This window comes from Eleginops maclovinus, chromosome 11 (genome assembly GCF_036324505.1).
Source record: "Eleginops maclovinus isolate JMC-PN-2008 ecotype Puerto Natales chromosome 11, JC_Emac_rtc_rv5, whole genome shotgun sequence".
NCBI lineage: Eukaryota > Metazoa > Chordata > Actinopteri > Perciformes > Eleginopidae > Eleginops > Eleginops maclovinus.
This window is the reverse complement of record NC_086359.1, coordinates 10,621,477-10,641,367: the sequence shown is the minus strand read 5'-3', so window position 1 is coordinate 10,641,367 and position 19,891 is coordinate 10,621,477. Positions and strand designations below refer to the sequence as shown.

Here is a 19,891-nt window from a genome sequence, read left to right as displayed (position 1 = left end):
ATTAAAGTTTTCTCAAGTACTAAATGAAAGCCTATCTCTGATCAAATCAAATCAAATGTGTTGTGATTCTTACCATAAAGTGTCATCACACAATTGTATAAGGTAAACATTGAGACTGTGATGAATTATTAACACAGGTGATCTGAAGTGGAAACCTTTCACTATAAAAGGATGTGAATATTCTGATCATTTGTTATGATGTTTAATGTAGAAAGAAGATAGGAAGTAGCTGAGGAGCGCAGAAAAAACGTCCTCCTCTGGCGTAATGTGATGAATTCATATTGGGCCATTTGCATTTTCATGGGATTGTAACTTCTGGCATGCTGAAAACAAAAATACTTTTGGTAAGGCTCTTTGGATAAGGATCAGCAAAAAAATGCATTCCCCAACCTAGCATAAATGACATGTAGCACTAAAACATGGAATGAGTTGTGTCCAAAGCACTATATCTTATATTAAAGTCGATTACTAGTGAAGGCAACATAAACATTTTAAAATTATTAATATTCATGGAGGCCAGCTATGTTTACGTAAGCTTCTCATATAAAAAACTAGCTTGAAAACACAGAATAAGAAATGTCGGACCCAGTGAGACAAAGAGAAACACAAAGAGAGGACAGAAACAGATATAGAGAGAAATGGCAGGGACTTGTGGGTATTTTGAGTATCGCTCACCTTCAGTTTCCTCTCCAGTCGAGCAGCTTCTTTACACATGGGGTGCCAAACCTCTGAACCTGCACACAAACACAAAAACAGTCTACTGTGTTTACTGTGTGTGGGCAGCAGCCATACAGTTTTATGGGAACCTATAAAGAGTAGATCAGCCTTTCTCAAGTGCTTAGACATAAATCAACACACACACACACACACACACACACACACACACACACACACACACACACACACACACACACACACACACACACACACACACACACACACACACACACACACACACACACACACACACACACACACACACACACACACACACACACACACACACACACACAGAGGCAGTTTGGCTGGTCTGAGGACAAAGGATGTAAGCCTTCATGTCTCTCCACACAAACAAACAAAGAGGAAGACAGAGAGAGGGAGGAAAATAATGCTTAAAACATGATGACCTACCACTTTGTCCTCAAATATCTAGACTATCAGAAGGATTGTCATAAAATTCAATTGTTTACTTCTAGATTCCGATTAAAATTGGTGAATTGACGTATCACCTAATACCAATTACCGATTTGATACCATTGTTAACCGCTTTATACTGTAGAATCACGTCTGGATGGGATATGCTGCTATCATTGTTGTACTTCACGGACTAGCTTGCATTCATATATGCCAAACATGTCCACTTCTTTGACATCAATGTGCTTTCAAAGTCATGCTTGAAATTATTTTGAAGGGAGAAACTGGACTGTATAGAAAAATTATGAATTGGGAATGAATGGAGGCTTTGACATCATTTTCATAACAAGAGCCACTATGTCAGGATGTGTTATGCATGTGGATAGTAATGATGACAGTATAACATCCGCTCTGTACACACACACACACACACACACACACACACACACACACACACACACACACACACACACACACACACACACACACACACACACACACACACACACACACACACACACACACACACACACACACACACACACACACACACACACACACACACACACACACACACACACACACACACACATTTTTCAGGCCTTTAGGCAATGCAGTAACCGAATGGACTCTTTTTGATGATCATGACTCTAATATACAACTACACTATCAACACCATTAATCTGACCTGCACACACACAACAAAGCACAGATACACGGAGACATCACAGAAGTACACACTCTCACACACAAAATCAATACTGTAGACAGAAGCCATGCGTGGTGATTCAGTGCACCCCCGTCCCACCCACTCTTCTCAACCCTGCTGCTGAACAGATGTATGGCCTTGGACTCAGGGTGCTCTATCTCCCGGCCGAGGAGAATCTAAATGTTGCAGAGGAAAAGGGATTCAATCCAAAACAAAGGCGCTGCTCATCACTTCTGGGAGAATTAGCTGCCTGAAATTTGTCACAAAGTGATAACTCAAATGAAACCTACTTCTCTGTCTTTTCATTTAGGAGCAAAGCCTCAGGTGTGTTTGGACAGACCTTTATTTCTATTCATCTCTTAACTTTATTCAAACTGATGTTTATCAGTGAACAAAACAAGCCTTCTTCTTTTGACTGGTGATATTCAAAATAGGGGATAAAGGCAGCCAGTGAGTTCTGGGGAAGAGATATTCACATATTATTATCACTTATGTAATTTGAAATTATAATGTTATAAAGGAGCAGATATTCAAATGGCCTCAGGAGTTTTGCTTTTTGCTGAATCATGCTGCCATCAGAAACCATTCTTTTATCGATTTATTTTCCTTCTGAATGTTTCCTTTATTTTTTGAAGTCTAGCATTCATTGAGAGAATAAGAAAAACAGAAAAGGTGTATTAACTTTAGCTACTACATGGAGATGGGATCATTTATTCATTAAGGCAACACATTTGACTTTTCCAAACAACTACCGTATATTTAGTTTGGCCCAACAGCTCAGTCAACTTTGCCTAAATGAAAAAAACAAGCGGAAAAACAGACATTTTCTGAAGCTTGGAGAATAATCAAAATACAACTGTTAAATTATTTGAAGCACCCGATAAATTCTCTTAAATATTTAGGATCAATACTGTCATTTTAACAGCTTGAAATATATTACATTGACAGGAGCACTGGCTCTTTTTCTCAAGAGGCTTCACTGGATGTAAACCTGAGTTGGCCATAAAGCATTAGCTCATTAATTATTTAGTCATCACAGAAAGAACATTAACTAAAGACGTATAGTGTAACCTCCTGAGATAGGTAGGTTTTTCAATGGTTTGTATTTATTTAGAACCAAAGACGGAAAAATATTTGAAAACAGTGGAAGTGTTACCATCTTTTGAACTGAATTGAATTAATGAACACACTACGTCCATCTGTCTATTCATTTGAAACGATTAAACCTTCCCAATTAGTTTGTTAAATACTTCTCCATCCCACACCTTCAACACATACACCACTTCTTATTCCAGACATGCATCATGAGATTGATTGCATGTGTGCGAGCATGTGTGTGTCGTAATTGAGTGTGGGCTCATGAGGGTGATTGCTCAGCCCTCCTACATGTCTGAAGTCATCAAAAGGAGTGAATGTAACCTTGGGGCAGCTCACCGGGGCTTAACGCACACACACACACACACACACACACACACACACACACACACACACACACACACACACACACACACACACACACACACACACACACACACACACACACACACTCATATGCAGACACACACACACACACACACACACACACACACACACACACACACACACACACACACACACACACACACACACACACACACACACACACTCATATGCAGACACACTGTTGTGCAAAACTTGCTTTCAAGCAGATACACAACGAAAAAGACGCTTGCGTGTATTTACAGGCAGAGATGAAAATGCACACACACACAGATAGACTTCATGTACAATATGCAAATGCTTAGTTTTACTGGTGGCTGTGAGCAGGTGAGCAGCAGAATGTCAATGAGGTGAAGAAGGAGATGTCAACTTGTGTGTCCGCCACATGTTACAGTACAGTTGCTCTACATTTAATCTCAACTCGGCCAGGCTAAGGCGTGTGTGTGCACTGTTTGAATTGCCTTTCACTGTTATCTTGAAGGAATATTTGTGCAGTATATAATTGCATGGCTTTTATATTTATATGTCGCCTTTGTACACTACCATATCTCCTACAGTATGTTGAGCTGATTTTCATTAACGTCATGTTTGCAAGAAAATGCCGTGACATTTAAACTCTCTGCTAAATATTTACAACCAGCATTGGGATTCCTACAGTTTATGAAACTGCGTGGTTAAAATGAAGATGTGGTTAAAATGAAGGCCAGGCATGGACCATGGTCAAATTATAAAAATACCATGCTGTTGCCAATTAATCATTTCAGCGAATTGCATTTCGCTTCATATGAATATTAAGGCCAACTTTGCAGCTCGTTTCCTCCCTAAAAATAATTACTAATTTAAATCAAGTGCTTATCATCTTCATTTGTAGGACATTTGGTTGGTTTATTAAAAAAAATGTGACGCAAAAGGCATACAAATTCAAGTTTCTCCCACACGGTCAAGTGGGTTTGCCAGCATCCTCATATAAACCTGTTTAAATGCATGATTGAGCTTATTTACTTTAATTACTTTTATTTAATTTATAAAACAGAAGCTCCTAGTTGATTAAATTTAAACCTCCGGTGAAGGCGGCTTCATTCAGATTAATTGTGTCAGCAGCAGAGTAATGGACAGAGCGGAGGCGAAGGTTCAGAGGTAATTGACTCCAACCTTTGTGTGTACACAGAAAACATGAGCTGGAAGGAGGCACGTGCAAGTGTGTGTCTTTACCAGTGAGTGTGGTCTAGAGTGCTATATGTGAGATCAATAAGCTATATAATGGTGCTCTGTTAAAAGCAGTCATTTATCAGGTGGCTGTATCCTATTGCTCTCTAACTTTGTCAACCACACACATGTCACATGCACACACACACAGGCCTCTGTATACTTGCAGGGTTCAGCGGATTTGATAGATGCTACATGTCCATGTTATGCCTGTTAGCTATATGTTGAAACTCTTTTCTATTCACAAAGCTTAACATTGATTCTATAGATTTGACATATACTTAGTTTCATATAGTACCAATCTAGGCTCTCCTCTCCTTCCTCACCTGTGATGTACATTTCCGCTCCTTCCAGGAACATCATGTGACAGCGAGCACACCGGGCACAGCTGGGGTGGTAACGCTTCCCTCCAGCCTGAAGGAGAAGAAAAGGAAAGGAAGGGAAAAGTGAGAGGAAATAAATAAGACAGAGAGTAGCTAAAGCAGCTGACACAAATGAGGAAACGAGAACAAAGTGGTGATAGGAAATGGAGAAAAAGAATGAGGAGTGGGGAGAAGCACGATAAGGAATAGGAATTAATCGGGTAGAGGAGATGGGAGAGTGTTGCTTTGTTGGTTTTTCCAAAGCTGCTTCTCCATCACTCAACACTTCACTCCTTTAAAGAGGGACAGCTGCGTTTTTTCGCAGCTTTTTATAGACCGACAGACACACATGCCTTCATACATGCACACAAACCCACACTCACTGTCACACAGACAAACACAGAGGAGAAATATTTTCATCCTCAATCTTGTTCCCATCTATCTTAAGCATGTACACGTGAAAAATCCACTCACCTCAAGAACTCTACCGCTGATGTACCGGTTACAGCTGTCACACCTGATCCCAAACTGAGTGTGGTAGTCACTCTCACAGTAAGGGATCCCATCTCTGCCAGGCACAAAAAAAGATGTTCTCACTTTGATTTTACCTTCTGTTCCACTATTATTTATCCTGTAACACATTGTCTTGTGATACATGAGTCAAGGAACATAAATCAACTGGAGCAAAACCAACGATTTTTAAGTGCGACTTTGAGTCAAGTTTGAACATGTAAATAAATACTGTGGGTGTCTATTAAAGTTAAAAGCAGTATACAGTAATTATCGGTTATTATTTTGTGAATAATGATGGAAAAACATTTCCTGCTTAACTTGCTACAATAAGAGTGCTCCAAGTTTATTTTAACACCTCGTTTAGGAAAATTGGTCCCAACGCTTCAGATATGAGACAGAGAATGTGGATCGCTTGAGAAAATCTTTGATATTGGCTCGAACATTAACTGCAGTACAGATTGTTCATACGAGGGATCAAGCCACCTACTTGCTGATGTACTCTCCAGTGAGCGGACAGCCGCACGTTCGGCATTTAAAGCAGCTGACGTGCCACTGTCTCTCCAGAGCCAGCAGGGACTGTCCCTGTTTGATCTCCTCACCACAGCCTGCACAGTCTACAGAAGAGGGGAAACGCAGCATTGAGAAACACATAAAGATAAGAGCAGCTCCGACATTAACATCCTCTCCTTCCTCTCTGTCCTTGTCTCTCTGCCAACCTCCCATCACTTCTCTTCCTCTCTGTTTCTCATCCCTCGTTCCTGTCATCATAGTCAAACTGTCTTTGCCAGATGGAGCTACCAGAACCAGGCTAAAGAATACCTGGAGCTGCAGGCCACCTTCTGTGTCTGTGTGTGTGTGTGTGTGTGTGTGTGTGTGTGTGTGTGTGTGTGTGTGTGTGTGTGTGTGTGTGTGTGTGTGGCTGCAGGGGATGTGATATGCTTTGCAGCATTTGTTGGACAGTAAAACTCTTCTGGTGTTTATTAAACTGTGCCGTACTATCAGCTTAACTGTTCATGCTGGATGACAAAGATGAAAGTAATTTTTGTTTAAATTTCTCAAGGTGACCTTAAATCACGCCACAGAAGATGCGTGTTACTAAATGACCAGGAGGTATGGAAGTTGTTTTAGTCAGTTGCACAGCTCTGGTGAAGCAGCTTAATCATGTCACACACAAACTGGGTTGTTTGTAGTCTTTTCACTGGATTCATTGAAAATAAGTAATGAAAAATGAATACAAAAAGCTGGAGAGTTACCTTTTTCAAAGAAAACTACACTTTAGCTAGTTCAATTCCCTGGTGAAGACCATCCCACGCCTTCAAAAGTGGTGAGTTGGCCTTTTAGATAATAAATACATCTATTCAAGAAGGTAGGAATACACTGCATTGCCTCAAATTTGATCACAACGGCTGCTGGCGAGAACCAGAGAAGTAGATTTTACAGTATAATTACAGTCAATGGGTGTGTGTGTGTGTGTGTGTGTGTGTGTGTGTGTGTGTGTGTGTGTGTGTGTGTGTGTGTGTGTGTGTGTGTGTGTGTGTGTGTGTGTGTGTGTGTGTGTGTGTGTGTTTGTTTCTTACAGCTTGGCCCATGGACCTTGACGGGCTTGTCGCTTTTCAGAGTGTATGAGCATTGCTGACACACACACTTCTTCCCACAGAAGGTCACCCTGTCTCCGATTGGGAACGGACTCCTGAAAACACACACACATACACACACACACACACACACACACACACACACACACACATACACTACATTTCAGGAGAGCTATGCAGATATGATATTGCAGGAATTATACTAAGGTTAGTTTTCCAAAAGTCACCTCACATCCCCTACTGGTAGAGTATATCTGTGCAGAAAGATACAACAGTTTGATTTGCAGATGTTTTGACAGATGCAACTGATTGTGTTATCCAATCCCGAGTTCTACACAACTATCTCCTCATCACTTGATATTATTTCTCATATTTGGTGGCACCTTGCACATTCACAAAGAATAGATTTTCATCACACTGGACTGAATTATTAATAAAAGGATGCAATAAAGTATAAATCAAAACATGCAGTAGTGCCTTTCAGCCTGAGGGTTCAGCTGTAGCCACACACTGTGAGGGCAAAGGTGAACACCTGCAGTGCAGCCACAAATAAATCGCATTGTCGTCCTTGTACACAAAAATATGTTTTCCGACTACAGCTGGAGATTCCATAACTCTTCTGGTAGAAAATAGCTAAACTGCAACACAAGCTGATAAATGAGCATCCTGTATTCGGGACAATGTGTATTTGTTTGACATGGCCAGGATAAATTGGTGAATTTCGAGATATGTCAACTTGTCTCAAAATCAGCGTGTTGCTTCCTTTTTACATCTGGGTATTCAACACTGGAAATGTATGAACTTGAGTTTAGCAAATATATACTTGGAAAGCAAATCCTCTTAAAGACCTTACTAATTCCAAAATTGTTGAAGGTATAATTCACTGGATTAATCTGGATGTATTTTCTCATATATAATTGAAGATTTTTCTTGAGCAGCAAAAAAAACTATATATCAATAAAAAGGTAGACACGGTATTTGATAACAATCCATGATGCATCAAATGTGTCAAAAGTAAACAGACTTTGTTTTCCCCGGATATAACAATAACTTAATGACTTATTTCAATACTGCCCAGCCTGACATAATGCTTTATGCCTCTGTTCTGGTCAGAGTTGTACACTCTGCACACATCTGAGAAGTGTTGGTGTGTTCAGTCGATGCACGGACAGAAATTATTTTAAGAGACACAATTTCATAGCAATATACTGACAGACATTTTCAAAATGAATAAGATTCGTTCTCGATATCAGTACATACAGTTCTTATTTACACACAAACAAATGGGAGGACTCAAAAACTGTCATCATAAGCAAACTAAAGCCTAATGATCCATCCACTGACTGACTGACTAATAGCCTTTGATATATGTACTGTACTACTTACAGTCACACTTTATCTGCCAGCCACTTATCATATTCACTCCAGCTTTGAGTGAACTGAACTGAAGCTAGTACTACATTTTCAGGATATACAGCCGCGGAAAAAATTAAGAGACCACTCTAATTTTTTCTTAAATCTTTATCTCTACATGTCTGGCAGCCATTCCAGTGTGTGTTCAATTCCAAAACAGTAGTTTATACAATACAATAAATTAAACAAAAAACATTTAACTCAAAAGACGTACCTGTAAAAAATAAAACAACCGAAAGTGGTCTCTTCATTTTTTTCTGGGGCTGTATAATTAATAAAGTGAGACCAGCCAACTAAAACATAATCAAGCATATCTTCCATATAACGGGCTCCATTTTAAAAATATGAATGGATGTGATTTGTGTGAACTTTTTGCTCAAAAAACAATTACTTCTTATTGCTAAAGCTGATTATTAAAATGTGTTTTTCAAAATATATTATAGAAACGGTAGAAGGTAAGTTATGTCTTTCCAAGGTCGGACAAATACAGTAAGCTCTGGTAATGTCATGTGGAGTCTGAAAGATGTGGGAGTTATTCAGGCAGGTTGGTTTGAAATAAAGACACTATAAAGTTGCATTGTGGGAAGTGTAGAATTAAAGGTTTTTAGGGTCCATACTTGGAACTAAAACTTGGAAACAAACACTTTTTCTCACAAACTCCACTCACTTTATGATGCTTGATCACTGAAGAACCTCTTTAATTAGTAAAATATTAACGTTTCATTTTAAATGATGTGTTCAAAACATGGAACTGCAGTCCCCATTTTTTTTTTCAGTAAAGCACTTTGTGACAAACCCCGGCAAACGAACGCTGCACTAATCTTTGATTTGTTACTTTTAATAAGCTATAACGAGTTTTATTGACTGTGAGCGTTTCATTTACGGTCACCCACGGTCCAGATTCTGCAGGAGCTTTAGTGTGCACCCAACACAGAGAGACAATTAAGTGGCCTGCAGAACTCATACATCGTAGCATTTTAATTGTAATGGGGCACCAGTGGTATGCATGAAGTTGCAAACAGACTTGCAAAGTAATTATGTCACAGTATGCGCTCAAGAATCTCATTGGTTGTTGTAGTCACGAGTTACATAATCTTTGCCAAAGAAATTCCCAAACGATACAACTCGATAAACAATTACGTTAAAAACAAAAAACATTTGAATCCAATACCTCTTCTTCAACCATTGCCAACTAAACTTTAAATATATATCGTATTCTACTATCTTTAAATTCACATCACAGGTAAAAGGATGTTTCTGAATACGAGGAGTGTTCTGACCACACACACACACACACACACACACACACACACACACACACACACACACACACACACACACACACACACACACACACACACACACACACACACACACACACACACACACACACACACACACACACACACACACACACACACACACTTCTTTACCTGCAGATGCTGCACACAAAGCAGTGTGGGTGGTACGTCCTCCCGAGGGCAGAAACCACCTCCCCAGTGATGTACTTGTCGCAGCTGTCACAGTGGGTCCCGTAGAGCCGCTGGTAGTCTCAGTGCAGATGTACTCTCCAGAGTGATGGAAGAAACCGGAGTGCACCAGATCACAGCCACACACTGAACACAGAGGGAGAGAGAAACTGAAACAGCTCGGATCACTCCTCAGAAATACAGGAAGAGAAAATGTTATATGCCAAGTCACCGTGCAGCAGCGGTTATAGGTGATCCTCACAGCAGAAAACAAAAAAGATTCAGTGCAAACACCAAAAGGAGAATTGGAGTTAGAGAGCTGGTCATAAGTAGTTTGCATGCATGAGGAATTTCTTATCATAAGCCATATCATGACTATAATTACATCAATATGTGATCAATATTTTTTAGGATATAATTACAAATGTTAGCCGTCAGCCTGTTTTGACACACACACCAGTGTTATTCCCACTAATCTAGAGATTTCACCTTCTGGCAGTTAACAGAACACAGACAGGGCCAGTATTTCGCGTGTGTGGTGGTGGTCAAGGGGGTATGTTGGTTGTGAGAGCAATCTGTTGTTCTTTTGACCTCTAAAGGGTTAATACTGTAATCTGGTCTTCAGGATTAGACCAGTAACCATCTGATCTGTATATTTCCTTACGGTGTGTACAGTAGTTGCAAAGATTTCTTCAATAATGGTTAGTTGCAGCGCTTTGTATGGTTATGGCTGTCAGTGCATATGAGAATCTAGTGTATTTGGCCAATGTGTAAACCTGATTTTGTAAATATGTATTTGCATGTCTCCAGTGTTTACACACAATGAATACTGTACATATATCTAGAGGGCTGTGTGATCGATGGTTGTCCAGGAAAAGAGACATGTGAGTGCTCACACTGTGTTTACTATACAGCATGTCGTGACAGCATGATGTATAGCTTTCATTTAGCAAATGCAAAGTCCTTCAGCCAAATGATTGCTTGTGGTGCAGCAGTGCTGAGGGTTACGAGGCCTCTTCTGAGCTGGCTGGTTACACACTCTATAAAGGAGCTGAACAATGATAGGCTCCAGCTAACAGTAAAACTTTTACTGCATTAAATCTACCTTATTTAGGAATGCATGCACATCTGATTTGACTTCATTCCAGCAAACTAGTCAGAACATTGTTTGCTTCATTAGCCATTCTTAGCAATACCAGATGATAGTACGTTACATGTTATGCATGTTTGCTTGATATTTCTCACATACAAACACTGCAGCAACAAACTCACAGATAAAAGGTGGACTGGCATGTGCGTATGTCTGATTACATGAGAAACAAATATGACAAGTGCTAAAAAACACTATATAACCACAACTTTAACTTTGATGATGCACAGCGCAGCAAACACATGATCTTGAGGTTGGATTTGGCTAGGTTCTCCCAACTGTCCTAATCGGAAATTTGACTTTGTCCCTGTTGAGATTTCCTACAATTGTAATAGCTATTACTCTTACCTCCTTTCAGTTTTCCAGACTTTTAAAACAGCCACCCGGGAGCCACTACCGAGCCACATTATTTCTTCATGCATGTCAACAAAATGAATTGAATCCCTCTTGCTGTCAGTTCATGATATAACCTGTCAACAAGCTCAGTTAGTGATGGTAGAAACTGCACCATATAGAAGCTGGATGCACTGTAAGTTAGACATTTGAAATGCAGCCAACGGATCAACATATCTGACAGCGAATTGAATGTCTGGTCTCTAATTTAGCTAATGGCTTTAAACCCAGTGGAGTGAATGGATCTGATCTGATCCGAGCCGGTGTGTTAAGTGGTTCAGAGCGAGGAAAAGAGAGCCAGAGAGAGACACGCTGCAGAGCAAGACGAGCAGTCCAGCTGCTTATTTATATGAGAACATATGGACAGTAAAGCATCATTTAAGTGAACTGTATTTCTTTGCAAAGTTTTCCTAATATAAGCCTGAAACCAAATAGATAACTATTTGGTTTCTATTCAGAGAAAAATACGTTCTGAAGCCCAAAGACCAAGGAGTCATGTCATGGTAGTTTTCAAATTCCTTTAAGTATAATCTTATATTTTTGTTTAGATATTAAAATGGTTTACTTTCTGTCCACTGCGTATGTTGTCACAGGAATTACATAACATCCTCTAACTGCTGATGTAAAAAAATATTAATTTTGAACCAGTTTTTTGGTTTAATCTCTTTTCTTTTCCTTTTTTTTCCAGGAAAACAACTGAACAGGATGGGCCTCCTCCCTTTTTAAACTAAAGTTCTATGTTTTTACCTGAGTGACACACATCTGAAAGTCTGTTTGAAGTATACATGTTGCAATCTGTACCTAAGGCCGGGATTTTGTAAACACAGATGTTTTTAAGTTCATCTTTCTTATCATCTTAGATTTAAATGACTGTCTCACAATATACTTGGAATAGATGGTGAAATTGAATCATTCTTATAGGACAAAAAGAAGGAGGACAAACAAAAGCTTTCTTTTGAAACAGGGAAACGCTGTACATTAGATGTGTTATTTCCTCTGTCATTGATAGTGTTGTTGTTGTGGCAAACCTGCTGTCGCACAACTTGGAAATGCCAGCTGACCTTTATCAGCCTGCCTGAGAATAGTGCTGTTCACCTTTGAAAAGTTACAGCTAACACACACACACACAGACACACAGACACACAGACACACACACACACACACACACACACACACACACACACACACACACACACACACACACACACACACACACACACACACACACACACACACACACACACACACACACACACACGTGTCCAACAAGTCAAGCTTTTTTCTAGCTATCCATTGGTATAGCAAACCCATATTCACAGATAGCTGGACTGTTTTTTTCTGATTGCTCCAAGACACACACTTGGGGACAATAGCCGGGCATTTCTCATCTTTTCCCACTCAGCTGATAACATTCACACATTCATCACTGTCTAAATGAAAAGCTATTAAGATGTGGAAGCAAACAGGAAAGAGAGGGAGCAGTTTAGGCTTGGCCGATCTCCGGAGGGACCTCTGGTATATTTGGATATTTTAGACCGATGCCATTTTGAAAATAAGTCCTCACAGAACATAATCTATGCATGGATGTTTATTATAGCTGTACTAAGTTTATCTCTTTTGTTATATTTAGCTGGGATATACTAAATGTAATGATGTTAAAAAGCAAGCTCGATTCAAGTAATATTTCAATATTGTTTGGATCTGTTTGGCTACTTGCTGGGGAGTTGTCAAGCAAATTTTACTGGTGTTTGCCACTGTAGGGATGGTGAAGTTGATCTGTTGGGTAATTTGGTTCTTACTTAAATGTCTCAATAACTGTAGGAAGAATTAAAATACATTTATGAAGACATTGTTTTGGCCTCAGGATGAACTATACTGAATATTATTTTTCATGCAGCACCATCATCATACAAAAATCTATTCAATCATAAGGCACGGCATGGAAACTATTGAGAAGAAATTTGACTTTTTTTATTTTATTTTAGAGTATTTGTGCAGACTTTAATGAATATGACAAAATACAAGCGACATTCTCACCAGCTTTGCATTTTGTGCTGATTAGCAAAGGCTAGCATAGGCTACTAACATGCTAAATAAATAAAACAATAATTCCTCTCCTGGTCATATAACCATTGGCATTGACCTAAAGTAAATTGAAACTGATTAATCTCAAAATGTCTCAGGTTATTACTTCCTATGGTTTTTTCTAATTATTTCGACATGCAATACTGCAAAAAAAGGCATTTCTGTTTGGTCGCAGCCTCTTACAGCTTGTGGTCGATTTTACAAAACAAACCCACCTGTGATAAATTTCATAGAAAGTGTGTCTGATCCTAAATGATTTCACTGGGCTAAAGATTTCATTAACATTTTTTACAACATAGTTAGAATCGAAACAGTAAATGAAATGCCACAGCAGACCACGTCCAGAATATAAATGAGTAACAGCCAGCCCACTGCCATACATTACTCCCTCTCTGTCACATGACATTTTAGTCTTTCAGGGACAGTTGGTTGGTACGAATCTTCCCGTTGCTATCTTAAGTTGCTGACTGAAGCTTAATGTTCAAAAAGGTCAAAGACACGTCAGTCGCCTCAATGGCAGACCCGTCAAGCAAGACCCAATGACCCTCGTGACCTCGACCTGACCCTACCTGTCCCCCGAACTTGTTTTGTGTACATTGGTAGTAAATAAAAACATGCAGACATAGCACAGTCCTACACACAGTAACTAGTAACTTTTAATAATAGAAAAATGTTATCACAGATTTAAGAGAATTCCCCCTTCACTGGGGAATATATCTGCCAGACAGAGTGATCCTGTGGCGGAGGGAGTAACAGGATTTTTTGGATAACTATCTAAAAAGTCATCCTGCTTCCATACTGTCTCAGTCTGTGAAGCACTGCTGTAGTTTGAGGTTCAGTTTTCAATGGGAAAGTTTGATCAAGGATTGCATTTAGTGCCGTTGGTGACCCCAAACTAAGGATCATAATTAACGTCACAAGAAGTTTCTTCCTTTGTCATATGTACATCATGTTAGTTTAAGAGCTAAGGTTTACTCATTATTTGGGGGTTTGTTTTTTCATGTTTAAATGGCAGCAAAACGTGTTTAATTTTACTAACTTTGGACTGTAGACCTAGGGAAAGAATAAGGCTTTTCAAACAGAAAATAAATTTCAGTTCATAAATAAATTCAAAAGATGAAAATCAATCAATAAATAAATAAAATCATGCTTACTGCATTTCTCCCCCTTCTACCCCTTTTTTCACTTGCTCCATCAGTTTGTTTCACACCAGCCTCCCACTTCCCCTACCTTCTTCTCACCGGGGGTGAGGTTCAGCTGCAGTTTGTCGAAGGCACTGAAGTATTTAAATACTTTCATTTTACATCTGTTAACAGTGATTTGTTGCCTATTACATTGGTTAGAAGTCTGGACACAGATGCACACACTCACACACAATTGGCATTAAGACAAAAAATAATGATTTCTTTGCCAGCAGCACAAGCAAAGGAAAAAAAATGAAGGAAGAATATAAATGAAGATGGATGCAAGAAACAAGAACTCCTGAAGGCTTGGTACACATGTTGACTATCTCGTCTTTCTGATTTAGCTTCCAGATATATCAGAAAACATACTGTGTGCACAGAAACACATTGACACACTGCACAAATGCTCTCACAAGGACACACATAACAGAGCTGGTGCACAGCTGAGCTGATACAGCGGTTCATTCTTCACAGTTCGTCCTTGAAGTCTCTTCTGAAGAAAGAGCCAACCGTGACTGTCTGCATGGCTGAGCGTGCACTACTGATAAAATACACTGCTCCTGATATGTTTCACTAATGTTTCAAACTGGGTCAGGCATTGCAGCAAGCTTTAACAGGTAAGAAAAATGGTCTGCTTTATATTCTGACATGAAGGTGAAGACCCTGCTGTTGTGCAAGTCATGTAAATAAATGAAGTCTCTGCCTGTTATACATGAGGGAGTCTCTAACTGAAATGTATATTATGAAAGAGTCCAAAATGAGGATGTTCAAATCAGATTATCTGGGGGATTTTTCCTTCTTTTTAAAAAAGTAATTCCTGGCTATGTTCTTTAAAATAATAGATGATGTAAGGTCACAGATGAGGAATTTTGTGTTGCAAAAGAGGAGAGGATTATTTTAGACACAAGGCTAAGATGAGACGAGAAGAAAAGAGATGAAAGCCAAGATGGGAGTCAAGGGAGAGATTAGTGGAAGAGGAAAAAAGAAGAAGGCATCATATGTGAGGAGAAAGGGAAGCAGGGAGCAAAGTGAAGGGGATGGAGATGTGGGGAAAGAGACGGCGGGACCCAGGGGAAGTATCAATGAGGCTATCGATCTGTCCGTCCAGCGCTCGTCTGCCGTCCTGTCACTGTCTTCCCTCATCTACCCGCATCATCAACATGGGATGGATTTCCTTCTCTGCATTTTCATTAGTGTGATCAGTATGGACAGGCGGATCAAAGAGGAGCAAAGGCGGAGAAGAAAAGGGAAAGTCTAACCAGAGTCTAACTGATGGATTGGTCTATATAAGTGGTGAAAATATATGCCACAATATGGATGTCATTCCATTTGTCAATCAAATTGAGGAGTTATGACTGGGTATTCGCATATCCAGCAGGACATGGACAATGTATTCCAAAAACTGCCATGATTTATTTTAAAATGAGGGCAAATTTATGAACATGTGGCATATGTTATAATATTAAGTTAACAATATTATTTGCAGAGCTTAGAGAGCAGCCTTTATAATGTCATCAGTATGCATTGTTAGTGATGTGATGTAGTTATTTGTAGAAACATTACTACGGTTCATGTTCTAGTTACAACCATGTCAAGCTGCTGCAGATGTTGGCAATTAAAAAAAAAAAAAGATTGTGAGACGATAGAGCTGTTTGCTCTACAGATGTTTTTCCATATCATTTATCTATAGGTATTTTATTCCTAAACAGTTTTTACACTTGTTTTTTTTTTTTTATTGAATCATGATCACCGCTGTAGGACCCACTTTTTTAGATCTAGAAGGATTGAAACGTTCAACTTTTACATAATGTAAAGCTTGTCATAATATCTAAAATAGTATTACTGAATAGATAATACAAACTTTAAGGAGTTGCAAAGTACTTCATTAACAAGACTGAGAGTCCACAGATATGCTAGCTATTCACTCTATGAATTCACACTCTAATGCTATGTATGATGTATCTTCTGGTGACCATGAATGTCTTACAAATGTTCATGGTCATTGACAATTGACTGAATTCTTCCAACCTAAGTGCAAACCAGTAATAAAGCTCGTGTATCACATTATGTACTATATAAACCTGAACAACTGGGTACATTTTACTTTAATGAAGTCAAAGCACCTAAATGATTCCCTATACTACCAATAACAAACAACAAACAGGGCTGCTGTCTCATCTATCTCACTTGGTGCATCTGTTTGTTTCTCATTATCCCAAAGCTGTCCTTCCCTCTCCAAAACAATCTCTCAATCCTAAATAGCCACACTAACAACAGAATAAACTGTTAACCAAACAAACACTCATTGTATCTGTCTGATATTTACAGCTACAAACCAAGCATGTAAGACAGGAGAGGGACTGAGCGGGGGCGGAAAGCAGAGGAAGAAATAAAACAAAAATAAGACGCCTGTCTACTAAAAGCTGAAGATTTGATTTTTGTCCACTTCGTTAGCTGATGTCTACTTAGGGTCCATTAGCTTAAAGTCATTAAGCTTACTCGGCAAGATCAATTGTCCATTATAATAAATGCCAAATATCAAAGAGAGAGCATTTCCATCAATTAGTCCAGCTGGTGTCCTATCAGAACTTAAGAGTGCTCTGATTCAACAACCAGGTATTCCATCAAACAAACTATCGAAGCTGTTTATTCAGCTCAGTTTTTTTTAAGATCTGCAATGTTACATGAGTTGAAATAAACAGTAAACCCTTCTTGTTCTAGTGCTTTGAGGCTGAGTGCATTCATGCGATGTTACTGGCAGATCAAACCGAGAAAACCGCGCTGCCTTGCTTTGGGACTGTAAGGGTCCTGGCCTGTGAAAGGAGGTTAGCTGGTTGGAGTCTGACGACGGTCTGAAAAGCTGCTGACTGCACTGCTACACCAGCTGCTGACTCCAGACCTCTGTCTGTGCGCTCGGTCCCACCTGCTCACTGGTGGAGCTCTAACACGCAAAGACACAAAAACCCTCATATATGTACGCACACATGAATACATGGGAAAAAAATCAGGTTTGACCTGTATTTCCCAACTGTTAATATTCCTCTTCTATATCCACTACTCATTTCCATTTGGAACACTTATATTTGCACAGTTAAAGTTACTTTTTTAAGGTGGGACTCAAAGAAAAAGGTAATACAGTAAGTATGTTTTTGAAATGTCTGTTTGTCAATTATATAAACAAACAAGATTCAATGTTTAAACTGTTCAAATTTAGATGTGCTTGTAGGCACATTTAGTTAACTTTGGACTGAGCCAGGCTAGCTGTTTCCCTCGGACTCCACTCTTAATGCTAAGATGAGCTAATCTACTGCTCACATTTGCATAATATTAAATGTACAGACATGACAGTTGACTCGTATCAATTATCTCAAAGCAAACGTATATATTTTTCTAAAATGTTGAACCACTCAGTTGGAGTGGCTTGAGGTTACCATTAATGGTTTAAAATATATTAACAATAAGATAAAAGAGAGCAGGGCTATGTTTGTGAATTAACTAACAATCAGTGGTATCAACTGTCATTTTTGTGGATGCACTTGTGGCCGCTTAGCCTTTTAAGAAGAATATGATTGTCTCAATTGCGCTGGTTCCTTCTTGTCTGTAGTACTGGTAATTATTTAATATTTAATTTTGCAAAGTGATGTGGGTGGAATCAAGACATGGAGCCAAAGGCATTAGACAGAAAAATAAATAAATATGAAACGTTGTGTGTGTTTGTGTGTGGGAGTGGTCAATGTAAACAAATGTGTGTGTGTTTGTACATGTGTGTGTGCATTAATGACAATAAGTGTTAATTTTCCCTAAATATATAGAACCATGTTTGTGTGTGTACTGTAGGTGTGCGGCAAATTTACCTTGGCAGGTGAAGCACTGAACATGGAAGTGTGTGTTTTTGACGCGCACCACCTCCCCACGACACACCTCCCCACAGCGCTCACACACGATGGGCGAACTTCCACGGCTGGAGACAGGAGAGCTGCTGTTGTTGTTTCCTCCATAAAGACCTGACTGGTACTGAACTGTGGAGGGAAGATGATCAAAAACATGTCACTTGTCATCATCTCGAAGCCTTTACTTTTGGTCTTTCTTTCAAACAGCTGATCAAAGGGATAAAAAAATGTGCCTGCCACATAGAAAAAAGGATGACATACATGTTTTCTCTTCTCAGTGTCTTGTTACATATGATATGTGACAGCTAAACACAAGCTTTAATGTATAATAAATCAGAAAACAGATATTCAGGTTTATCTTATACATTACGTACCGTAGAAAACAATCAGAATCTCAAGTTGCCCTTAAAAAAATGATTTTGGCTTCAAGCAATTAGATACACAAATGAAAAACCACAAACATTATCACACACACACACGAACACACACTAGTGTTGATTTAGAGGAGAAAACTTAGTGGAGGACTTAGTGATTGACTTCAAAACTCGTAGTGGCTTCTCTGCCAGGGAGATCAGCCCGACTTACATTATTTACAAGCTTAAGAGACAGACAGGTGTAGAAAAAGAAATATACTGAGTTGCGGAGACATTTCAAACTGTTGATAGCTGTATCGTTATCAGTAAAGATACTCACTGTACCATTCACTAAATTTCCAATGGAAGAAATTTGTTATAATAGCTGTTACATTTTTTTCACTCACACAATAAAACACAGACATAAATATTAAACAACAACTTAACATTAATTTATTACATCTTATGATCTTCAAGTCAACTTTATGCGCTAAATGAACTTATGGTAATATTAGCAGTTGTATCACTGCTTTGTTTTCTTTTTGGGCGGCAGTGCCTGAGTCTGTAAACTTAATCTGTAAGGGCTTGGACTTGGGTCCAAAGGGTCGCCGGTTCACGTCCCGATTGGACCACAAAAATGGAGGGAGCTGGTAGCTGGAGAGGTGCCAGTTCTCCTGCCGAGCCACTGCCGAGGTGCCCTTGTGCAAGGCAACAAACCCTGAAACTGCCTCCCTGGCGCCGGGTACCTGGGAGCCTCCCTGCTCTGCCACCTCTCCCGCATGTTTGTGGTTGTGTTTGTGCATGTACTGTATATCCTCCATGTTCTGCATGTATATATTCTTCTTCTTCTTCTTCTGTTTCTTTGTGTTATTTTAACTACTCAATCAAGAGAAGCCTTGGAAAATGTCCTTGTACTCGAATATGACAAAAATCAAATAAAGATCATGAGACACAAA

At 39.3% G+C, this 19,891-nt stretch overlaps 1 protein-coding gene across 1 annotated transcript in view; it reads right to left on the bottom strand.

Annotated features, from left to right (window-relative positions):
• Window positions 1–19,891, bottom strand: part of LOC134872786 (actin-binding LIM protein 3-like) — a 38,134-nt gene that overhangs the window by 15,354 nt on the left and 2,889 nt on the right. Inside the window, 8 exon segments of the mRNA XM_063896219.1 lie at window positions 676–734; window positions 4,855–4,942; window positions 5,365–5,458; window positions 5,891–6,017; window positions 6,981–7,093; window positions 9,845–9,965; window positions 9,968–10,027; window positions 18,547–18,711. Of these exon segments, the coding sequence (XP_063752289.1) occupies window positions 676–734; window positions 4,855–4,942; window positions 5,365–5,458; window positions 5,891–6,017; window positions 6,981–7,093; window positions 9,845–9,965; window positions 9,968–10,027; window positions 18,547–18,711 (827 nt within the window).